Here is a 22,852-nt window from a genome sequence, read left to right as displayed (position 1 = left end):
TGCCAGTGGCTGCTGCATCCTGTGTAGTTTATTAAGAAATAGTGAGCTGTCTGATATATGTTCTCGTTAGGGTCCTATGTACCACCAGAGCGTGCTCTTTATTAGCTCGCTGAGGTATACTAAGGCTCTGCTCAGTAGCCAGACAAGTCTGCCTGGTGCCAGTAACTTCTGAACAATGTGTGGCCGGCTGCTGCCTCTGGCCAATAACGTCCAAGGGCACGCTGAAATCGGGGCCTCATTCTTAAGGGAGTACAGTGTGTGCCCCAGGTGTGCCTCCAGGGGCCCCTGCACTGTGCACCTTAGACTGTAGGGCACCAATTAGTCACAATGCCATCTCTTTGGTTCGCGGCAGCTGCCTTCTTCCTCACTGCGCCTCCACAAGCGTTGTGCGCGGGAGGTTGATACAAGTCTTTTCAGGGCTCTGGGGGCTAATAGTGCTCACAGGCATGCATAATTGTGACTGTGCTATAGCAGGCTGCTGCTACAGTGCAGGGATGTTTATACAGTGCTCGCACCTTTTGGGTGTTCCCGGGGGGCAGCTCGATCAGCCCTGTGCTGTTGCTTCACTATGGCACTCCATCGGTATCTGTGACAGTGGGCCAGTTCTTCCTCCACGCTGCTCCGGTCCCACCGGCAGCTCAATGTGCGCACAGGCTCCATCTGGTTTCGGCACTCAGGCGGACCACATAGCTTACGGGGTGACGCTCGACATACTGTTCGCAGCAATATCGCTGTGAAGCTTGGTAAAAATTGATGCGTCAACCGGTCTCTTCAAGCGGGACACTGACTGACTGATCAGGCGGTAGCTATCCCAGGAGTCTGCTTACAGCATGGCTACAAGTCATGCCCCTCTCTATTCTAGCCAAAGATATGGTTATTAACCCGTTGTCAATGCAGCCTTCGAGCTCTGATGTGTTCGGCTTTCTCCCCGGACGTTCTGGCAGCAGTCTCCAGCAAAGGGGTTAGGGTTATGTATGCACAGGTGTTGGTCCGAGGAGAAGTCTTTGAATGTACTGCTTCTGTAACACTGCAGGCTACGGGGGCGAGCGTTGATTTAATTAAGGGAGGGGAGGGCAGAACAGTTCAGCAAAAAGTCCTCGACCCATCCCTAGAAAACTCTGTGGGCCACATTATAACCCTGCCGAGCCGGTAACAGTGGTGCCAATAGGCTTGCTGGCACTGTTGTTACCGGACCAGCAGAGTACAAGTTTGAAGGCCGGGTGCCTTTCTGCACGCCAGGTTTGACACCCGCTCGCAGACTTTGACGGTTGCACCAGCACCATTGTGAATGGTGCCAGTGCTGCCATCCTCCCCATTCCCATTAAGTCCTATGGGACTCCAATAGGAATGGGGAGTATCTTTTTCCGATGCTGTAATGCCCTGGTGATCTCGGATTGTCAGGCGTCGGAAAAAATGCACAACTCCGGCGGCAGCCTCGCGTTTTTACCGGCACGGCTACTGCTGGAGTTGTAATGAGGCCCAGTGACTTAAGATGCCTCTTTCCTCAGACTTTGTAGGGATCTGGAGCTTTAGCAGTTGAGCAAAGAATGCCGGTCCCCTCTAACGATTTGAACGGGAATCCAGTTTCCTCACCCACTTATCCGGATACAAGAATGGCGGCTGACTTTGCAAATCAACAGAATATGTATAACACTGACTTTTTTACTCCAGGAAATATTCCATTAAGGAGGCAATGCGAGATGTTTCCGAGGGTTGATGCCTTCGGTTCGGTGTCGATCTCAGCCCTCCATTTGGTTTTGGAATCATTTCTGAGGTTATATGACTATACAAAGGATATTGTCACAAATAATTTGGCAAATTGTCTATCCTGGTGAGTTGTATTTTAGGTTTAAACTTAAATGCCAATTCGGGACAAGGGATATCACCTGTTCTTATTGATAAGTCTCCAATATCCAACTTTTAAGAAACATTACAACATCTGAAATTGGGGATGTCACAATGATTGACTGTTTGGATTATAGTCAAACTCCGGCCTGCTTTAAAATGAATCCCTCGAAATTCTTCATTCGAAATTCTTCATGCAACTACTTGCATCTCCCTACAGCAGATGAGATAATTGATTTGAATACATAATGCAATACATATGGTGATGGAAATACTGATCAGATCACTTTTGAGTCGTCCCAGGGTGTTTGTCTTCTGTTACTCTTCTACCATATATGGATCAGGTGGCAACTGAGTCGCATATAACATGTGCCTTATAATTGTACCCATAATGCAACTTCAAAGGTTACTATGAGTACATCTAATGAAAATCTAGGTGGTGCAAGACAGAGGGATGGTGCCAAAAATGTTGCACAGTGTACATTGAATTACTTGTATGAAAGGCCAACAAACAAAAATGACATTGTTTTTGCGACCCTCTAAGCATAGGGTTTGCATCGAGGTAGCAAACATGTTTACAAGTAACCAGGAGGCAACACCCAAAATTCCGTTAGTGGGGCCTAGCTTCATTGTGGCGACGGTACCAAGGGAAATGACTGCCACCGCCACTGAATGTTACTCCTCAAAGATTGTGGGTTGGGATTGTATTATGCAAAATGAGGGAATACTCCATTTGAATATGACCAAACTGTTCGGTATCTTCAAACCGATACCGACGTTGAGGTGGCTCCAGTTGGAAGATGTACTTTATCTCTTTCAATTATTCCCAACAATAGAATGGTTTCATATTTCCACTCAACAATTATCTCGAATATGGTATGGGAGTAGCGCCCCAATTAATGAAAGCTGGGCTTTATACTTCATGTGCTGATATCTGTGGGGGAATCAAAGACTTTTGGTGTCTTCCCTGGTGCAGGAAAAATTGGGGGATGAGCCATCTATTAAAAATAAGAATTTAGATTCTGCTTCCTCTTCTGTTGCTATTGCCCCGCTTTCCTGCATTTTCAGAGAGGCCCAGGATTGGTCCTGAATAGAAGCTGAGCTTAAGTATTTTTCTGGGCTAAGGCATGGCTTGACCAACCCTAAGCTTCCATCTATTAAGATTCTGTGATGGAATGCTTGTTTATTCAATAATCTTATAAAGATGTTCGATATCCTAGATTTGATGAGAAGGGTGAACATTTATTTCTTGCAGGAAACAATGAAAATTGTGCATTTTGATCTCAGGAAGTATAGTACTTTTGACCTCGCCAGCAACTCGAATCGACTAGCCATAGATGGTGCTTTGAACCCGCAAGCGGAGCTGTTTCACTCTTCCGAGGGGGCCATTACAGTATCTCTTCTTGACAATTTTACAAGATCACAACTATTATTGGTTTGTTTATTGGAACCCTGCCAGGCAAAATCTTAGCTTTCAACTGGTCCTGTCTCAAATATTTGACATCTGGCTAGCAGGGGGACGTGAACATGCCATGATTGTAGGTGGCAATTTAAATTCTAATGTGCAGAGCGGCGCAGACTAAATTTATCTGGAGCCATCCCCCATACCTCCAGACTAGTTTCATTAGGGGGCTGCATGGGATTCCTTTATGGTCGATTGAGAAGTTACTCAAGTAGAGGCTTGGCATTGGGATGCTCCTTATCCATTCACATGCCACAAGGGGAATGACTTCCTCTTGGATTGATCATTTCTTTTGTGTCACGACAACTAACTTTAAGTAGTAGGCCACTTAATATACTTGATCCTCTTTTAGGGGACCATTTGATATACTTTGCTTACATCTTCTTTCACTCCGCACATGAATTGAAACCGTCCAAGGCGTGTCTGTGCCAAGATAGAAGAGGTCTTTCGGTAAGATGGAATGAAAAACAGTTCCAAAAATGTACTCTGCTTTTGCGAGCGGCAGTGGCTGAAGTTAGTGGGAAGAGAGGGGAGGGGTCCACCCAGTGAACATTGGCAGACTTGTATCGGATTGTGATGGCATGTATAAAACAACTGACTTGGAAGGACGAGTGTCTAAAAACAATGTGCACACATCCGCCTGATTAAAGAATTGCCAGCCCCTTAAAGAAAAACACACTAGTATTAAACATCTAAAAATGAGGGGGCTACTGCCCAATGGGTATCTGATAAATAAAAGAAGAATCTGCCAACGTCACAAATTTCTTAAAAGCAATAAAGTATGAGGTCCACATGAAGGATACTCGCACCATCTTGAAACTTCTTTTGGAGAAGAATTTGTGGAACTTTTGGGCTTGTGTAAATCAAGGGATTGGTGGGGCTTAAGTTCACATGGACTGTGCAATCTCAGAGCCAGAGTGGTTGAATTTTATTAATTTAAAATTCCATCTACCCAATGAGTTCTGTGGGCGAGATGACCTTAGGGAGGGGCAGCTTGAGCCTGGCCTATGTACTTGGTTAGAGGAGGATCTGCTAAGGGCCATTGTCAAACTGAAACTGTCTAGGGCTCCTGGCCCAGATGGTCTTCCACCTTTTGTCCTGAAGCAGGCCTCTATCCTGTGGGCCATAGCTATTAAAACCTTGCTTTGATTACGTTTTTATGATGCACAGGATTCCACCTGCATGGACCCAGTCGATTGATTATCTTTGGCCCCTTTTTCGTATATTGCGATCACAATCTAATTATCGAGCCTTTGCGCTGATCGATGCCATTAGCAAGGTTTTTGAAATCCTCATCCTAAGAGACCTTAACCAGGTAATGAAACAATTTGACATCTTGTCTCGTGTTCAGGTTGGTTTTCGGCAAAGTATGGGAACCCCTCATAATGCAACTATCTTGGCACATTTACTTCAGACGACGGGGGCGGGGGACCTGTGCCATTGATCATGTAGTGCATTCCATCCTATGGGCAAAGATGCTCTCCTTTTAATATCCCCCGAAAATTGGTACAACTAATTGCCTTATTGCATTCGAATTCCTCGCTTAAGATCAGTTACTCGGGAAGGTTCTATGACTAAGTCTATTCCATCTCACTTTGGACTCACAGGGATGCTTCCTAGCTTTCTCTTTTTAAACATATATACATGAGTGACCTTGAGGCGCTATGGAAGGTAAATAACAAGGATACATTGCCTCACGTTTCCAGACAACTTCATGTTCGTTGATAGGACCCCCTTGGGTTTACAGCGTAAGCTGAATTTTGTTTAATCATTATGCTAGAAGCAATCTATTGGCGAACGGGTCCAAATCGAAGGTTCTCCTATTTGCCAACACTGTTGAACCTAAAACGATCTGCTGAACAATTGGCAAGGAGACAGTCAAATGGGTACCTGCATTAAGGTATTTAGGTTATAATCTTCGGAATTCTGCCTCCGGTTATGTGGAGGGACTGTCTAAAAAAATAAAAGTTGCCATTCATTCCTCAGATGAAGTTTTTAGTGTCTAAACCAGTTACATTTTCACCAGCTATAAAATATTATCTTGGGGAAAGTGGAACCAGTGGTATTGTATGGTTCAGACCTTTCCCTGGTGGATTTGGGGGAAATATCTGAATGTTCTACAGGGTTGGCTCTGGAAAAAGGTATTGGGCCCGACAACCTCCATGCCCAATTCTATTCTGCGACATGAATTGGGTTTGGTCTCCCTGAAAGCTCATTATATGTAGAGAGAACTGCTGAATTATACCAACATGCTGCAGCCTCCAGATAACTCCCTTTACACTGACCTTCATCAAATGATGAATGACTCATCTGTACATTCACTTGTATGTTTTAAACAAAAGATGCACGATCTATTGATATGTATGGCCTCATCTGAAGCGGATCTTAGATTGTGTGGGGTAAGGTAAAACTGAAGTTCTTCAGATATGATTGGATGACAACTCTTGATGCACTACCTACCTATTCGATTTATCAAGAATATGCGAAATTGCCACATAAGAGACGAACTTTCAACTTTCCGGGTCAGTTTCTCTTGTAGTATATTGCACAGTGTATGTATACTTGAGATAGCACAGCGAGTAGAACGCTCGCTTTGACATCTGTGCAGAGCCTGCTGACGCAGGTTCGAATCCCGGCAGGGCCAAACTCAGCCTTTCATCCTTCCGAGGTCGATGAATGAGCACTGCACACCGTGGGTAATAATATGCAGCGCTCGGATGCCTGAGGGTTTGTAGCGCTATATAAATGCTAAATTATTATTATTATTAATTATTAATAACCAATTGCGTACAAGGGAAAGTACTATGCACTGGAACTCAACCAATACCTCCACACTATTTTAGTGTCCCTTCTGCAGCTCTAAGGACTTGCTGAAAACTATATGGCACTGGGTTATGGATTGTCCTGGTTTGATGTTTATAAGACAAAGGATCTTCAGCAAATGTGGTGATTGCTTTGGTATGAATTGTTCAAAAAATGTGTTTTGGTCCATGCTCAAGTGGGCAGAGAAGGTTTTGTTAATTAGTGCTCTGTTTTTTTAAGGGGGACTTGATGTATTATCTGAAAGTGAAATGAAGTAACTTTGTTTTTTTTGCCTGCTTTCTTCTCAACTATTGTAAATGTTTTTTTGTTTTAACGTGTTTTTTTTTAACCATGTCAAACATATTTGTTTGAAAGAACCTCCCCATCAAACATTCGACACTCCTCTATCAGTAAGACCACACGATTTAGCACCCTCCTAAAAATTTCATATGACCCCTTATGGTTAGCAAGAGAAATGCCTTAAAAATAAATACAGGGTGTGCCTTTATAAAGCAGTCTACAGGTTGGCAATTTTGCTTCCTATTTCCATAATTCCAAAGGAGTTATTAGTTTGGTGATAAGTACATTTATAACTGGTTTGCAGTTAAGGCCCACCATGGAAAGAGAACTGCTTGAAATCATGAAACCGGCAAATTGGATGCACATAACATTGCTCGATAGTCGGCTACTTGGCAATTTGTCTTGGCCTAAGACAATAAATGAGCGTGCTCTTATCACTAAAGCACGTTTAATTCAACCTCATCAACACTTGATAGCAAAACTGAAATCTATGGAATGTAGGCAGTGTAAACAATCTTTATACTGTTTGCTAAGAGCCGAGACACCTGTTCATGCTTGGATACTGATGGGCTTTATAAGAATCTTCCTTTGGTAAAATGAATTGTATGATTATTCCTGCATTTACTGCTTTGTTTTTAATTTTTTCTGTTTTATACCAAATGATGTCTGGTGTTTCCGATCTTATATCGGAGTGCATTTTATTGTCTAAGTTTCATGGAATATTTTTCTGAATAAACTTAGGCTACTACACATTTCTAGCACATGATTTTCGAACCCATAGCTTTATTGTTTGTCATAGGGTGAGAAAGATGCTTTCTTTTACCATGGGAAACTGTACAGCAAACCCATGCTCATGTTGGCGGATTTGGCCTTTCCTAGAATTGCCCCTTTGTTTTTGTGTTTCAGTAACAGTTTCTGTTTGTTTTCAGTATGAAAGGGGCTCTGCCACTAACTACATAACAAGGAACAAAGCCCGCAAGAAGCTGCAACTGAGTTTACCCGATTTCAGGTATGCAAGTGTGTGCTTTGCCATTAGACGAGAACAGCAAGATACAGCGTGCTCTTCGAGCCTTAAGATCTTATGAAGGTTTACAATTTAGTTGTGATCCAATACGCGATCACAGCTGGCCATACTTAATCTACGATTGTCCCGCTGATACCAAGCCCTTCAGATAAAATGTTTTTCTCTTGCATAGCGCACCATGTTCTTCCAAGGGCTAAACCTTTTCTTTCAATTAAAATGCCCTCTATGCCTAATGCCACACACCCAGTGACAGATTCACCTTCTGAATGACCTTTGTATAGCATGGTTTGTCAAGTATTGTACTATTTGGCATGTAAAGATTAGTATATCTCTGTGGCCTCTGTGTTTCCATTGCTCTGCAATGCTGCAGCAGTGTCAGCTGCAGTCCTCCAGGGGGTTAAGGGGTCTAGAAGGTGCTGTTGGCAGTCCTGTTCCCTTCCCAATTTTTTGGAGAGTAGAGCTTTGCATCTGATGACACTGCATGTCCCAGCGCCTTCCAAGGAGCCAGCCTGGTGTCCTTGCCACTCGTCCTCTGCTTTCAGCCGAAGATGGCGGCTGTACGAGTGGTTGCCTGTAGTGTTCTCCAGGTCGGCCCTCGTGGCTCAGTATCTCACTCGCCGACCTTTCTTGGAGTTCTAGGGGGTCTTCACGATGATCCTGCTTCTCTGTTGTGGTGTCACGTTGGGGCTGTCTCTCGTGACTCTGGTGCCTAATGGGGGGTGGGGGGAGAGGGGAGGGCTAGGGGTGAGAAGGTGTTTGAATCAGCCCTTGCTCCAGGGCAATTTCTAGCCAACCTGGCGGCTAGGGCGAAACATCAGAATACACCCCACCGACTGGCACATGTCACTCCCAAACTACACCTGTTGTGCGACAAAACCCTGCCTCAGTATGAATAAATAATTGCTATATAATGAAGGTGGTTTCATTACATTGTAATTCAAGTACTTTACAGAAGAATGCTAATGTGAAAACACAGCTGTTGCTGCCAAAGTACATGGTTTTTCTGTTACCTGCTCATAGGGAAGGCCTTGCCTGAATGCAGTTTCAAACTGACTGTACTGGCACACTGCGGTGTGAACAGCCTACCGGGGTCTAAGGGCCCACTGATCTGGCTCTGTGTTGCAGGTGTTCTGTTCGTACCACCTCACTTGTATTTCTCAAGGGGCAATACTAGACTAACCATATGAATTATTTTCTGATAGGTTATCATTCCAAGATGGACAGTCTGGTACACTCTTATTGTACTCTTTCAAAATACCTCTGAGTGGGAAAGGGGACAATGGCACCAATGAGTATTCCAGTATGCTTTGCATTAAATCGCAGAGCATTTCAGGACTATAACGGTGATTAGAGATCTCTGCATTTGATAAACAAGTCTGTGATAAAAGGATTGTATGTGTGCATCTCTAAATGCATAACTGATGATTGGCCTGGTGCTCACATCACGGTTCACAATACTCACCCTCACATTATTTATTTTTGTATTTGTAAAGCACCTACAGACCAGAGGCATCGAGTCGCTGTTTCAAGAAGATGTCTTAGTTACGTGAACAGAAGGCATTGCATAGGTTACATGGAGCAAGTGTCATAAGGAATACAGTCCTAATCAAAGGATACATATAAAGAATGTCTTAGTTGCGTGAATAGTAGGAAAAGCTTGGTTACGGAGAGGGCATGTGTCTTGAGGAGTACAGTTATACATTTATACACATATGGTACATATAAGACGACTGGGTGATTGGCAGTGATTGTACACAAACAGTGTTTTAATTGCTTTACTTAAAGCTGTATGTGACTCAATGCTCCTGAGTGGAGGGGGTAGCAGGTTCCAGTTGGTGGCCGCGATGACTGGGGAAACTTGATTTCTCTCTCCCACCCACCCCCCCAACCCCACCCGAGCCCTGGCGCTTTTGGGGATGGCTTAACGGTTAGTGTAGGCTGTTCTTGTGGGGCTATTGGTGTGAGGTAGGGTGAATCTCTGAGAGAGATAGCGGCGTGCTGAGTCATGGAGACATTTGTGGGTTAGTGCCAGTCTTGACAATGATTTGCTCCTTGATGGGGAGCTAGTGAACAGATTTTCTCGTGGCCCAAATGTGGTCTTTTCTTGAGATGCCAGTGGCTGCTCTACGGGCATGGTTTTGTATCGTCTGGGGTTTCCTAATGTTTCTAGCAGAGGTACCTAGCAGCAGTGCATTACAATAGTCAAGTTGGGACCCGATAATTGCTCTGGAGATGGTGAGGCAGTTTTGTTGCGTCAGGAATGGTCTGGCTGCCGTGATTAGTTTCGAGTGATAGGCCGATGCAGAAGAGAAAGCATTAACCTGCCTGGCCATGGTGAGGTTAGTCCAAGTACACTCCCAGCGTTTTGACTGCCTGCGATACAAGGATAGCAGTGTTGTCAATCAGGAAGGAGTCGTATTTTGCACGCAGTTTCTTGAGTGTTTCTGGCAAGCCGATGAGTAGAAGTTCTGTTTTTTTCACTGTTTTGACACAACCAGTTTTCGGCCATCGAGGTTTCGATTGTGGCATAGTGTAAAGGGATTTCTGGTCAGCCTCATAATCTCCCGAAAGGGGTATGAGGACCTGTGTATCATCAGCATAATTAGTGGATGTGCTGCCTGAGTCCAGATAATTAAATAGCGACCTCATGAACATGAGTGGGCGAGATGCAAGATCCTTGTGGAACTGCACATTTGATTAGTTCGGACCGTGCACTAGCTTGGTCCGAGAAGAGCTTCATTGCTCTTTCCTTGTTGAAGGAGGAGATCCAGGCACTGGCATTTGGTGGAAAGTTGGCAGCTGTGGAAAGGTGGTGGCATAGAATGTCTTAGTCAACCAAGTCCAAGGCTGCGGATAAGTCCAGGAAGGAGGGGTTTGCCTAAATCTCTGAGGTCATCAATCTGATTTTTTTAAGGTCAAATAATGCAATTTCTGTTCCGTGGTTAGGTCGGAAGCCTGACTGTCGGAGACCTAGTAGGTGATGAGTCTCCGTATTTGTGGATCTGAAGGTAGGCTGCCTTATCCAGAATCTTCAGCAGGAAAAGGAATATTGTGATAGGTCTTTAGTTTCCATTAAGTTTGTAACCATGAACCATGCATGCTCATTTGGACAGCTTAAGTTTTTGGATCCAAGTATAAAATGGCTTCAACATCAGCCCCTCAAATGGGGCACAAGGGCTCTTTTGCTTCTTGTTTCTGAAGAATTTTAGAGGGGGAAGGGCTGGGTCTCAGTGTGGGCATGCCCAACCCCAATACAGAAACATGTTTGTAGATTTCTGTCTACAGACAGGGCAGGATACCGCACCAGAGGGACCCAATAAACAATGCACAGAAAGGCTACACAAAAATGATTGTGCCCCTTTTAAACTTTAGCCTGAACAGTAATAAGGTGATGAAGCATTTTCAACAAAACCGTCTTGTAATGCATGGTTAAGGGTCTGCAGTTCCTCAGCCACTACCTCCTCTTTTATGCATGCTTTGGGGGGTTATTTTGGCAAAAAGAACAGGCCCATGCTTTATCTAAGAGAGCTGGCATTGGCATCTTTGTGCTGATCTGCAGCTTGTGAAAATCATGGTGTGGCAGTTTGAAAAGGGCGTTTGGCCCAGTGGATTTCCAATTTGAGGCAACCTCTTTGATTGCTTTATGTGTTTAAGTGTGGGCACAGTATGGCATGCTCGTCAGTCACATATACAAAACATTCCAGTGTGCTCTTGTATGGCCATTGGGCATATCAGACAAATAAAAGTATGTGCGTTTACATAAGTGAGCCCCCACATAGACGCCATTATCCGACAGTTGACTTTTTCAGCGCACAAATCATTGCTGCACACAACACTGTATTGATTTGCCTTGGACTACTGTCTGCATGGTGACACACAATGAACCCTGCTTTCCTAATCAAGGTGCCAAGTGACATTGAGTTGCCTTCTGGTGTGCGCTAGGCAGTGGCTGGTTTGTTTAGACAATTCAAGACCTTTGATGCTGAGCAGATGCGTTTAGTCAATGTCCCAAAGCAGCCACTAGAATACTTAAGCCAGACAATTAGTTAACATTCCCAGGGATGAGCCATATCCAACTAAAAAGTAATATAGTGGTGGGGTGTCAAATAAAGGGACATGGAAATTGTTTAAAACTTTTCTGTGTGGCACATTAATTTGCTTTGAAGAATGCATAGGTTTGGTCACATAACTGATATTTGTACTGGCTTGGTGAATAAAAACGCCCCATGTTCAGTTCTTAACACTGAAATTTTAAGTGCATACTGTCTCAAAATGATGGCTTGTTAAGTGAGCCGAACTTATAAATTGACCACACAGACCAAGAAGAATCCTAACCCACGACTACATACTCAACCCGAGAAGATGAGTAATGAGGCTCAAGTCTTAGTATCCAAAAATCACTGTTGATTAAATCTCAGCAAGATGGACGAGAGGGCTGTTAGCCGAAAGTATCAGGGGCACAGGGCATCACATGCTGCGTTTTGCTTGCATATTCTGAACCGCAACGCAGCCATCCACAAGTCTGCAGAGAGCTGCAAGCCACACATTGCAGAGGAGTGTCCACCGGCACAGCTGGCTGCTCAATCTGTTGTCCGGCAAGCTCAGAAGCAGTTTTCTGAGTGGGTCCCTTACTGCGCCCACCTCATTAGCTGTTTAGCCCTGCCTCGCGTCCATCTCCGTGTTGCAAGTTTGCCTGCAGTTGCTCTCCCCCCAATCGGGCTGCAAGACCTGGTGCCTCATAGGGGAGCCGGTTTGGCACCTGCAGTACTATTCCTCGATGTCTGGCTAAAGATTGGGACTGAGAGGATGGTCCCTCGCCACGTCTCTGATCGCTTTGCGTGGCTTTTGTTATGGCTCTCACCAGCGTTTCGAGGATTGTAGGGGCCTCTCCAGTGATTCCACTCCTTTCTGCTACAGAAGAATATTGTTACGATTTTATATAGGATATCTGGTGCTTGGCACAGAGATCGAGGGATTCACATTGCCATGTGGCTACAGGCCATGCCTGCAAACTGTGCAGATTTGTACTTGGTCAGGGAAGTGTTTGCATTTCCACTCGTTATTTTTTGGTTTTCTTGTTATTTTGCATGCTCTGTGTTATTGCCATCTAGATAGTGAAGGGAAACTCTAAGAAAGTACAAACTCCAATGCTTGCTTGCTGTCAAGGACCATGCATGTTCTTTGCAGCTGTGTATCATTGGTAGTAGAGGTTTGCTATTTTGTTACTGATCTTTGCGCTGCATGCTGGTTATTTATAAAGGTCAATGTGTTGGTGATTTTCTCCAGGTTCTCTGGTGGGGGCTTGAGAAGACCAAAATGTAGTGGGAACACGCACACCCCCACGCCCGCCTAGACAGACACCCCCCCCCCCCGCACCCCATGTCTGGCTAGACACACACGCGCACACGTGCCCGCCCAGACACACACACACACACACACGCACCCCCCCCCCCCGGCCCACCTACCCCCCACCCCCCATATTCCCAATGGTACTTTGCAGTAATTTAGGCTTTTCATCGTTGAGCTGTTTTCGCATTCCGTTTGTGGTATATTTGAGTGGCCTGATTATGACTTGGTAATGTGTTGCCTATGTCTGCGGATTCCCTTTATGTCTACACATCAACATTATAATACCATGGGTTTGCCACCCGGTATGTCATGTCCTTGCTTCCCGTCCCCTTTCCTCCATACTGCATGGGCATCCCTTCCTAAGGATGGCAAACGGAACCTTTTTCACCAGAACAAACCTTCTTCCCCTTTAAATTTAGAAGCACAGCCCTGGGTGCACGCAAGGCAGATTTCACCAGCGCTCATGGGTTTAGCTTCGGCCATGTAATACAATGCACTCTTCCTCAGATCTTTTTGTCGTCTTTTTGTCATTCAGGTACTCGGTCCTCCGGTGCCGCGTTCCTCCCTGGCGCATGTCGACTTAAGCAGTTGTCCAGCATGCAAGGGGCTCTTCCCTGCGTCTGACCCCCACGCTCTTTGCCTCTCCTGCCTTGGCCCTGACCACGGCTGGGAAGGTTCTGCAGCTTGCGACGCACTGACTCCACGCGCAGTGAAGAACAGGCTTGCTAGGTGGAGGGAGCTCTTCGAAAGGTCACTTCCAGAGTACTTGAGGAACTCCATCAAACAGATCGAGGCCCAAGGGAGGGCTGCTATTTTCCATTGCTCCCTGTAAGGGTGACTCTTGCCCCAGGAAATGCCCGAACCGCAGGAACCTTTCGGGTTCTAGTACCAGCTCACGCACCAAGGCTTGTCCAGCTACCGGCCTTACGGCTTGCGGGGTGGGGGGGGTTTATCAGATCCTTCCGGGAATCGGTGCTGAGGGACCGCAAGGTTCTTCTACCAAGTGTACACCTGATGGGCATCGCCCTAGTACTGGCTCTATGTCCGAGGGGGTGCCTGCATGCAGAACTACCAGCGACACTGCCGAGGGCAATACACCTTCCAGGCCTAGGCCTGAGATGCAGGGTAGACCTCATGCTCCACAGAGTGTTGGAGTAGTCCGGGCACATAACTCAACAAAATGGCTGCCACACCAACATGGCCGCTTGTCCAATGCTGCTCCTAGGAACAGAGCAGGTGTGTGAACGAGTTTCAAGATGGGACTCGTGTCAACCAAGTACGTGGCCTACAGTTTATCCATCAGCAGCACGGGGCAGGTTCCCCCTGCAAAAAAGTGTGCTCTGGCCCGAGCAGCTTCCAGCCACTCTGTCAATATCACCTGCCACCTCTTCAGCCTCCGAAGACAGGTTCTTTGAAAGGTTCCTGGTGCTGATGTGAACCCCCCAGACTTGGGCCATCCTACTGGATGCAGTCAGGGACTTGCTCCCTCCGGTCACTCCAACTGCGCCCATAGTCATTGCTCCCATGGCTCTGACGCCACAGGCCCCAGCGCAGCCCCCAAAACCCACTCCGGACCAGCCTGACACCCGGGTGGACACAGACTAGGAGGAGGACCCTGACACGCTGTCGTCAGCAAAGGCCTTCCATGACCGGCTTGCAGGTTTGGCAGAATATCTGGGCCTTCATCAACCTGAGGTTGAGCAGCCTGAGGAAGGGGTCTTAGAAGAAGTCCTCCCCCTATCACGCCCCCTACCAAAACTGGTATCCGATGCACAAGGACGTTGTTGCCTTGGCCAAGAAGGGTTGGCTCAAGCCACACTCAGCCCAACATATCAATCGTTTTGGCTTAGGCCTTTACAAAAATAATACAAAATTGTTAGTATAAAACACCTAAAAATTACGTTAAATTTCATTACCTTCCCCCAACCCTGCCAATTTTCTATTTTTCTGCTGTATCAATGTTTTGAAGACTTTTGTCCTTTATTTTATTAGATGATCAGTCCAATTTCTGCTAGCACCTGGATTGCTGCAAATGTCAAAACTGCATTGCTTCCTGAGATAATTCTATCCCAAAAGAGGTCTGAAATTATATCTTCCTCTCTCCACACAAAGTCTCTGAAAAGTCTTAATCGTTGAGGCCATGTGCCTTCACATTCCATTAGAACATGCCTTAATGTTTGTTTGGCAGGGTTGATGCAAATTGAACATAGTTTTTTTGCTACATCCCCTTGGTTGCGCTTTTCCAGAACAGCCCCGCACTGGACAAGGTTCAGTCTCATTCTGAGAAAGTCTGAGCGCAGTTTCCTGTTTGGGGATTTTAGTAGACAGCTGGAGAGACACCCAAGCTTCTTTTCTCCCTTCAAGAATGGATTTTGGGTTGGTTTGTCTCTTACTCTCTCTACTGTTTCGATCCAATCCCATTGTTCTAGTTTTCTTTTCACTTTGAGTGGGTTTAGGATTAAGGTCTCTTTGTTTATGTCTAAAATCTTCAATCTCTCCAGTGTTCTCGCCTCTAGCAAGGTGAGGATAGTTGATTTTTTTTTGCACTGTTTCATGTCTGAGGTCTCCGTACAGTGTCGAGTCCTTGCTTGTTGCTATTTCTCGAGACAATGTAATCAGCTTCCAGTCTGCCATACAGTTCAGCGATTTTAGACCAAGTTCAAATCTCAAGCTTTGTGAAGAGGCACAGTTTGGGAGACCCAGAGCTTTTTTCCATAGGCGGCTTTCAAATTTGTCCCAGTTTAAGAGCCAAAGATCGGGTCTGGCTTCTAAACCATACAGGATGACTGGGACCACTTTGGCAAGGTAGAATTTTACCAATGGGAGAATAGAGAATTTGCAGAGTTTATAGTTTAATTTGATCATTTGTGATGTGAATTGTGTTACTTTAGCCATGATTTCACTTTCTGCTTTGTGTATTGCTGGATGGGCGTAAATGTTATATCCTAAGTATTTTATAGTTTCTACCGTTCTTATTCGTTCTCCTCCCATATTCCAGTTTGTGTTTTGTTTTTAGTAGCGGATGTTTGAAAATCAGGATATTTGATTTAGCCGGATTTACTGTCAGTTTATTTACTCCCACATACTCATTCAGTTTGTCCAGTAAATGTTGTAAACCAATTGCTGTTCTGTCGAGGAGGACTATATCATCCGCGTACGCAAGCCAACATATTTTTCTCCCGTTTAATATTGGACATAATAAAGCAGATGGTTGCAGAAAAAGGCCCATATCTGCTAAGAACAGGTTGAAGAACAGAGGCGCTCCCAAGCACCCCTGTCTGACCCCCCTATTTACTTCAACCAGTCTTGAAAGGTGTCCTATTGCATCGAGCCTTACTCTCAGATTAGTTTCTCTGTGTAATTCCACTAAGATGGACAATAGTGGCTCTGGCAGTCCCCATTTCCGGAGTTTCTCCCAAAGTAAGACTCGTTCTACTTGGTCGAAGGCTTTGGACAAGTCTATCCAGGCTCCGTACAATGTTTTTCTTCCCCCTCTTTTTTGTTCACTTAAGATGCTTAAAATCAGGCCATTTAGTGATGTTGAATGGCCTTTACGGAATCCTGTTTGAAAGCGTGATAGGATATTGAAGTCTTCCACCCATTTTGAGATGTAATTTAGTAGAAGCTTCATAAAAATTTTGCTTTCAATGTCCAGCAATGCTATTGGTCTATAGTTCATTGCTGCACGACAATCCCCATGTTTAAAGAAGGGTATTATAAGGGCCGTTTTCCAAGATGCTGGGAAAGTCCGTTTTTGTAGTATTTCATCAAAGAGAGCGAATAATATTTTTGACCACAGGATAGGTTCGCTTTTCAAAGCCTGATAGGTCAAGCCATTTAGTCCCGAGGCTTTAGATGTTGATGAATTAATTATGATTTCGTATATGTCCTCTTCAATGAAATCAAGTTGCCAGCGGAGTTTTGGCTTGCTTGTAAATTCACGATTGTCGTCACTTTTATATATCTCTGTCAAATATCTCACCCAACCATCTTCTGGCACTAAATTACATAGTGATTGGTTGTGATCCCCTTCGAATTGGTTCATTATTTCCCAGATGTTTTTGCTGTTGCTTTCTCTAAGGGTAGTGAGTATATGCTCCCCATCTGTCTGCAACCGCAGTGCTTTGTGTGAGATTGACCATGATTTATAGTTTACTTTTTGATGTTTTATCGCGATTTGCATTTCTTCAAACGAGTATCCTGCTTTTCGAATATCTCTCAGAGCTTTTCTATGCTCTTTTTCTCCTTTGTGTGGGTTCGTCAAAGGCATGTAGATGTTTCTGTTTTATTTCTCCCGCTAAATATTTAGGCTGCAGAGTTGACCATAAAAATTTGGTGAATCGGTCTGGATTACATTGTATTTTCCAGATATGTTCAGGGATCCTTTTAAGTTTTCCATTTAGTTTTTCTCCCCCATCTTTGTATTTGACGACTCTGAGTTTTCCTTTTTTTTCCTCTAACAACTGTAATTCTCTTTCAGCTTCTGTTATAAAAATGTTTTCAAATGACAGCTCCAATCTGCTGTGATTACTACCAGTTTCTTGTTTTATTGTTAAAGTGGAGGGCAGAGCCTGCAAGGTTTTTGAAACAAAAATAAAATCCAATGCAGAGGATGAATTCCCTCTCCGCCATGTTATATACGGTTCATCATCCTGTGTGCCAGCTACCATGTGAAGATCCCATTGTTCCATGAAATCCCGCCATTTTTTTCCCCTGCTCCCTTTTCCATGTGCCCTTCGATCTGAACCTCCTTTCTGTGGATATGAACAGTTTGAGTTAAAGTCTCCTGCTACCACAATTTTACTGGTTGTTAAGGTTGTTTTTTCAAAAAGTGATGCTAGATCTTCCAAAAAACAACTTAGTTTTGATGTCGCTGGGTTCCAATAAATATTTACAAAGATCCAGGTTTTGGTGGTTTCTTGTAAGTTTACTTCAGCTCTACATGCCTGGATACCTTGGGGATTTTTCCATATTTCTATTACGTTTTTAAAGACTTGATTTTTCAGTGCTATCAATAAGCCTCCTGAGGGACCCCCTAATGGTTTTTGTGCAGCTGATAAGCAGTTCACTGTATATCCTTCTATATTTAAAGGATTTACCAGCCAGGTTTCTTGTAACAGGACTGCATCTCCCTGGTTGAATAGATGTATCCGTGTTTCTTTGCCTCTGATGACGCTAGAGCCTCTTGTGTTCCAACTAAAGATGTTTATATTTTTCCTTCTAAAGTCGCTGAGTGCCCAATCCCAGTTTCTGTAATACTTCTGTCAGTATTTCTGGAAGGAGCATAAGAGTGTTGTCTTTTGTCTTGGTATCTTTTTCTGCGCTTCTCTTCTCTGTAACAATCGCCTCATTTTGGAATGATCCACCTTTATTTGGGCATGCAGGATTGCGATGTTCACTCATGAGGGTTGTTTTTTTTTCGTTGCATGAGACCTCTAAACCATAGGATTCCATTTCAATTGAGTTTTGTAGGATAGCGTTTTTTATTTTTTCACACGTCGGAATAAGTTCTACCAGAAATGGATCGTTTGACATTGGAAATTTCACACTCTCAATGTCCTCAGATTTAAAGGAATGAAGATTTTTAATTTTGTGTATTATGCCTAAAATCACTCCCCGATTCAAGGATTTATGGTGCCCAAAGTTTGATCGCAGCCTCAACCAAACCCTTTGAATAATGTTTTCCCTTGGTATGCTTTGGATTGGGTCATTGGATATTATAGAGGGGGTTTGGTTGCCTGCAGCGATCTCCTCATGCTTTGTAGGGATGTCAAGTCTTACAAATTTCCCTTCTCCATTTTGAATTTTAATTTCGCTTGTTTGAAATATATTTTTTTCCACCCCGTTTGCTAAGATAATTGAATTGGAGGGAGTTAGGCTTGAGTCCTTGATAGCCACCTGTTTCTTTGATAGGAAGATAGGGGCAATTTTCCTGCTCTCGTGTTGATTTAGAGCGATGGCTTTCCCTTTGGATTTATTTTCTTCGAGCTGGAGGTTTTTTTTTAGAAAGATAGGGGCCCATTTTACTGTTTTTACTGTGGGCTCCTTTTGGAGTTGATCATTTGAGTTGTTTTTTTCTAGTAATTTTTCTGTATTTGGCTGCCCTTTCGGATCCTTATCAGCCTCTTTATTATTTTTTTTTAGATTATCCTTTTGCTCTGTCTCCTCCTCTGTTTGCAGACCGATGCTTGCTTTTGTTACCAAAGCTATATCATCCAATTTGTTCCCTTCCCTTTGATCTTCTTACGGGTGGCAGTTTTACACTTCTGGTTTCCCTTTCCTGCGACGGGTTTATTTCTTTTTGTGTGGTTTTGAGGTGTTTTAAAATCGCCCGTAATACTCTTGTTCCTCATTGTACCCATTTGGTTGTATTTTATGGTGTATTTTTCCAATCTCATTTCCGGTTTTGTTATATTTCCGCCCTTTATTTTGTTTTCTTTTTCCTTCAGGGTGTATAGATTTGGATCTTTCTCTCTTTGCGAGACGATTCCTTCTTTTTCTTCTACCTCTTGATGTTTGTTCCCCTTGTTCTTGCCATTCTTGTGATTCACCCGCTTGTATATTTTTCTGTTGATCACTATCTGTTTCTTGTGTGTTATTCCCAGTCTCTGCATCTTCCTCCATTACGATAGCGAGTCTTAGAAATTCTTCCATAATCGAGTCTGACAGCGGTGTATCATCAAGTGAATACTCCCGATTTTTTTCTGGGGTTTTTTCTACTTGGGCTGAAGACGGGTGTCCTTTCAAGGTTAGGAGAACCTCTTGTAACAATCTGTTGTTAAGATTTCCAATTTAATTTTTTTCCTTTAATGATTGCTGAATGGAGGAAATATCAAGTCCTTGTTTTACAATCTTGAGGTTTAGAGCCTGAATTGAAGTGCTCAGTTTTGTATTAAAGATGCTTGCCAAGCCCACTAAGGTAGTCACATGATGCGATTTCCTTTGTCATTTCTAGTAATGTCCCGCTTTGCGATTGGACCTCTCCTTTTAACATCTCAAAGACTGTGACCAAAGAGCTAAGAACGAAATTTAAGGCCTTCAATGTGTCTGTGTTTAACTTTGTTTTTGTCTTCTCATCATCTTTGAGATCTGCTTCACTTTGTTCCTGAAAGAAATGTGTAGCATTTTTTGTTACTTGTAGATTTTGTAGCGGTGGAGGAGTCATATTATCCTCCTCCATTTGAATGGGGGCTTCTTTTTCCACATTTGTTAATGTGGGATGCATTTCTGTGTTAGAAGCCAGAGTATGTGATTGTCTTGGATCTTCCCAGAGGATGAGTGAATCTCCTTCAATGTCGCTATGACTTTTGTGTCTTTTTCTTCCAAAATGACTTTCTATTTTACTTTATCTTTTTTGTTGTAACAGTATATTCCAAACCCCGTTTCCAGTTATTCACTATTGCAATGTTTGGGCTTTTCTCCATGGAGCTTTTTACTGGAGTGGTGTGAGATTCTTCGGCATGTATCAGTACTTGGATTTGCTGCGGGGTATTTGGATTTACATTCTCCTGCACATGTTGAACAGTTGATGTATTTGCTTCCTGATTTTTACTTAAATATGATCCTTCCCCTGCTCCTTCCATTTCTTTTTTTTTTTTTAAACATGTTTTTATTATTTTGTAAGTGATACAAAAGGTAAACAGTCCCTCAACTCCCCATCCCGCCTCCCCCGCCCTCCCTCTTCCGGAAGCATAGTCATTGAACCAAAGATCTCGCAGCTAGTCACTAGGTGAAAAAGTCAGAGATTTTTATAGAGTGCGGGCACCACTGTGCCATGTAGTCTGACTGGAGATATTCTAGCACTCCACCCCATTCTTTTATGAAGGAGCCATGTGTTCCATGGAGATTGTGTGTGATTTTTTCCATGGTCATTTGGGACCAGACCTTGTGTAGCCAGGTGAACAGCATCGGTGAGTCTCTATTTTTCCATCCCTGTGCGATGGTTGCCCAGGCCGCGATGAGTAGGCTCATGAAGCATTTTCGCTGCGCCTTGGTGAGTGTGTTGACTTTGTGGTCCGTGAATCCACAGAGCCAGGTTTTCTCTGTGTACCGGTCCACTTCTGGGAAGATCTTCTTCAGTTCGGCTATTACTCCTGTCCAGAAGAGTTTAACCTTGGGGCAGTCCCACCAAATGTGTCTCCACGAGCCTGCATCTGTACAGCCTCTCCAGCAGCGGTTAGGTGTAAGTGGGAACATACTTTTTAGTCTCTCCGGGGTGTAGTGCCATTGTGTGACGACCTTAATCCACATTTCTTTGGTTTGAACTGCTCTTGTCAGTTTGTGGATATCTGACCACAGCGACTGCCACTGCTGTGCGGTGATGGCTGTCCCCAGCGTTTTTTCCCATCTTTTCATGTATGCCCACTTGATGTCTTCTCCCTGGGTATTCATGAACCTGTAGAGGTTGGAGACTAGTTTTCTGTCTCCTGAGTTTGTGAGGAGAAACTTTTCAAAGGCGGTAAGTTCTCTTGTCGCCGCATGGGTGATCTCAGGCGTGATCAGCCAGTGTCTAAGCTGCTCATATTTGTACCTGTCCGCATTAGTGAGGTTCCAAGTTGATTTGCAGTTGGCAAAGGATCTCAGCTCCCCGTCCACGAACATCTCCCCTATTTTTCTGCATCCGGCTTCCTCCCAGTTCCCATATGCCCCTTGCTCAGTCCCCGGGGGGAACTGCCGGTTTCTACAGATTGGGGTGAACGGGGCCGTAGTCGTGGTAATATTCTCTCTCCGTGTCTGCTCGTCCCAGGCATTCAGCGTGGTCTTCATGATCTCACTAATGCGAAGATTCGGGTGCCTGTGCTGTTTAGGTGTCCATAATAAGTCTTCTAGTGGGGTTCTGGCGACCGCCCGGTCCTGTGTCACCCATATCGTTCGTTGATTATCTCCTAGCCATTCTCTCAGAATCCTGAGCTGGGCCGCTTGGTAGTAGTTCTTAAAGTGTGGGAGTGCTAGGCCACCTTCCCTGATGTTGGATGTGAGGATTGTTCTGGATACTCTTGGGGGTTTCCTGTTCCAGATGAAGGATGAGACCGACTTGGCTAGGGCTCTGAAAAAGGAGTCTGGGACCCCAACCGGTAGGGACTGGAAGTGGTACAGTGCTTTAGGGAGAATGTTCATTTTTATCGACTGTATTCTCCCCCACCAGGAAATATTTAGGGGATTCCACCTCTCTAGATCTCTTTGAATCTTGGCTAGGAGTGGGGGGTAGTTCTTGGTGTACAGCGTCTCTACCTTGTGAGTCAGTGTTATCCCCAAGTATTTTATGCCCTCTTCCGCGACCTTTATGTCCATGTGGTCTGCCTCTCTACCCAGTGTTACGCTGCACCCTGCCAATATAAGCATTTCTGATTTTTTTTTATTTATTCTTAGGCCAGAAATGCTCCCAAATAGCTCCAGCAGGTGGAGCGCCGCTAGGGCTGAGTGGGTGGGGTCCTCCAGTGCCAAAAGCATGTCATCCGCATAGGCTATAACCTTGTGTTGTTTCCCCGCCATCTCAATCCCTCTGATTTGATCTGTTTCCCTAATTTTAATGAGTAGTGGTTCTAGGTACAGCGCATACAAGAGTGGCGAAAGTGGGCAGCCCTGTTTCGTTCCCCTGGATATTTCCACCCTCTCTGTAATTTCTCCGTTTACCGCTATCCTGGCTGATGGGGAGGAGTAATTGGCTTTGATCATGTTAATATATTGATTCCCAAATCCCATGTGCGCCATAGTTTTAAAGAGCATTGACCATTCTACACGGTCGAACGCCTTTTCTGCATCTAGAGAAAGTAGTACTGCTGGGGTGCGGGAGAATTTTATTTTCTCTATAAGATGGACTAGTCTTCTGGTGTTGTCATGTGTCTGTCTTCCCGGGATGAAACCCGATTGATCTAGGTTGATTAAGGAGGGAAGCAGTGGGGAGAGCCTAGCCGCTAGGCTTTTGGTGTAGATTTTTGCATCTAGGTTAATTAGGGCTATGGGTCTGTATGAGCCCGGGAGGGAGGGGTCCTTCCCTTGTTTATAGAAGACCAGAATTTTTGCCTCGTTCATAGATGGAGTGACATTCCCACTATCTTTTGAAGGTGTTT

General features: G+C 44.4%; 1 protein-coding gene across 4 annotated transcripts in view; it reads left to right on the top strand.

Annotated features, from left to right (window-relative positions):
* Positions 1 to 22,852, top strand: part of PES1 (pescadillo ribosomal biogenesis factor 1) — a 297,019-nt gene that overhangs the window by 55,221 nt on the left and 218,946 nt on the right. For 2 of the 4 annotated variants that reach the window (XM_069619320.1, XM_069619321.1), the window contains exon 2: positions 7,339 to 7,418. The exons of the other annotated variants lie outside the window; for them this stretch is intronic. In XM_069619320.1, the coding sequence (XP_069475421.1) occupies positions 7,339 to 7,418 (80 nt within the window). The remainder of the gene's footprint in view (positions 1 to 7,338; positions 7,419 to 22,852) is intronic. 4 annotated transcript variants of the gene reach the window in all.

Source organism: Ambystoma mexicanum, chromosome 10, assembly GCF_040938575.1.
Source record: "Ambystoma mexicanum isolate Mex_15411 chromosome 10, UKY_AmexF1_1, whole genome shotgun sequence".
NCBI lineage: Eukaryota > Metazoa > Chordata > Amphibia > Caudata > Ambystomatidae > Ambystoma > Ambystoma mexicanum.
The sequence above is the reverse complement of the archived record's forward strand: the minus strand, read 5'-3'. Positions and strand labels throughout refer to the sequence as shown.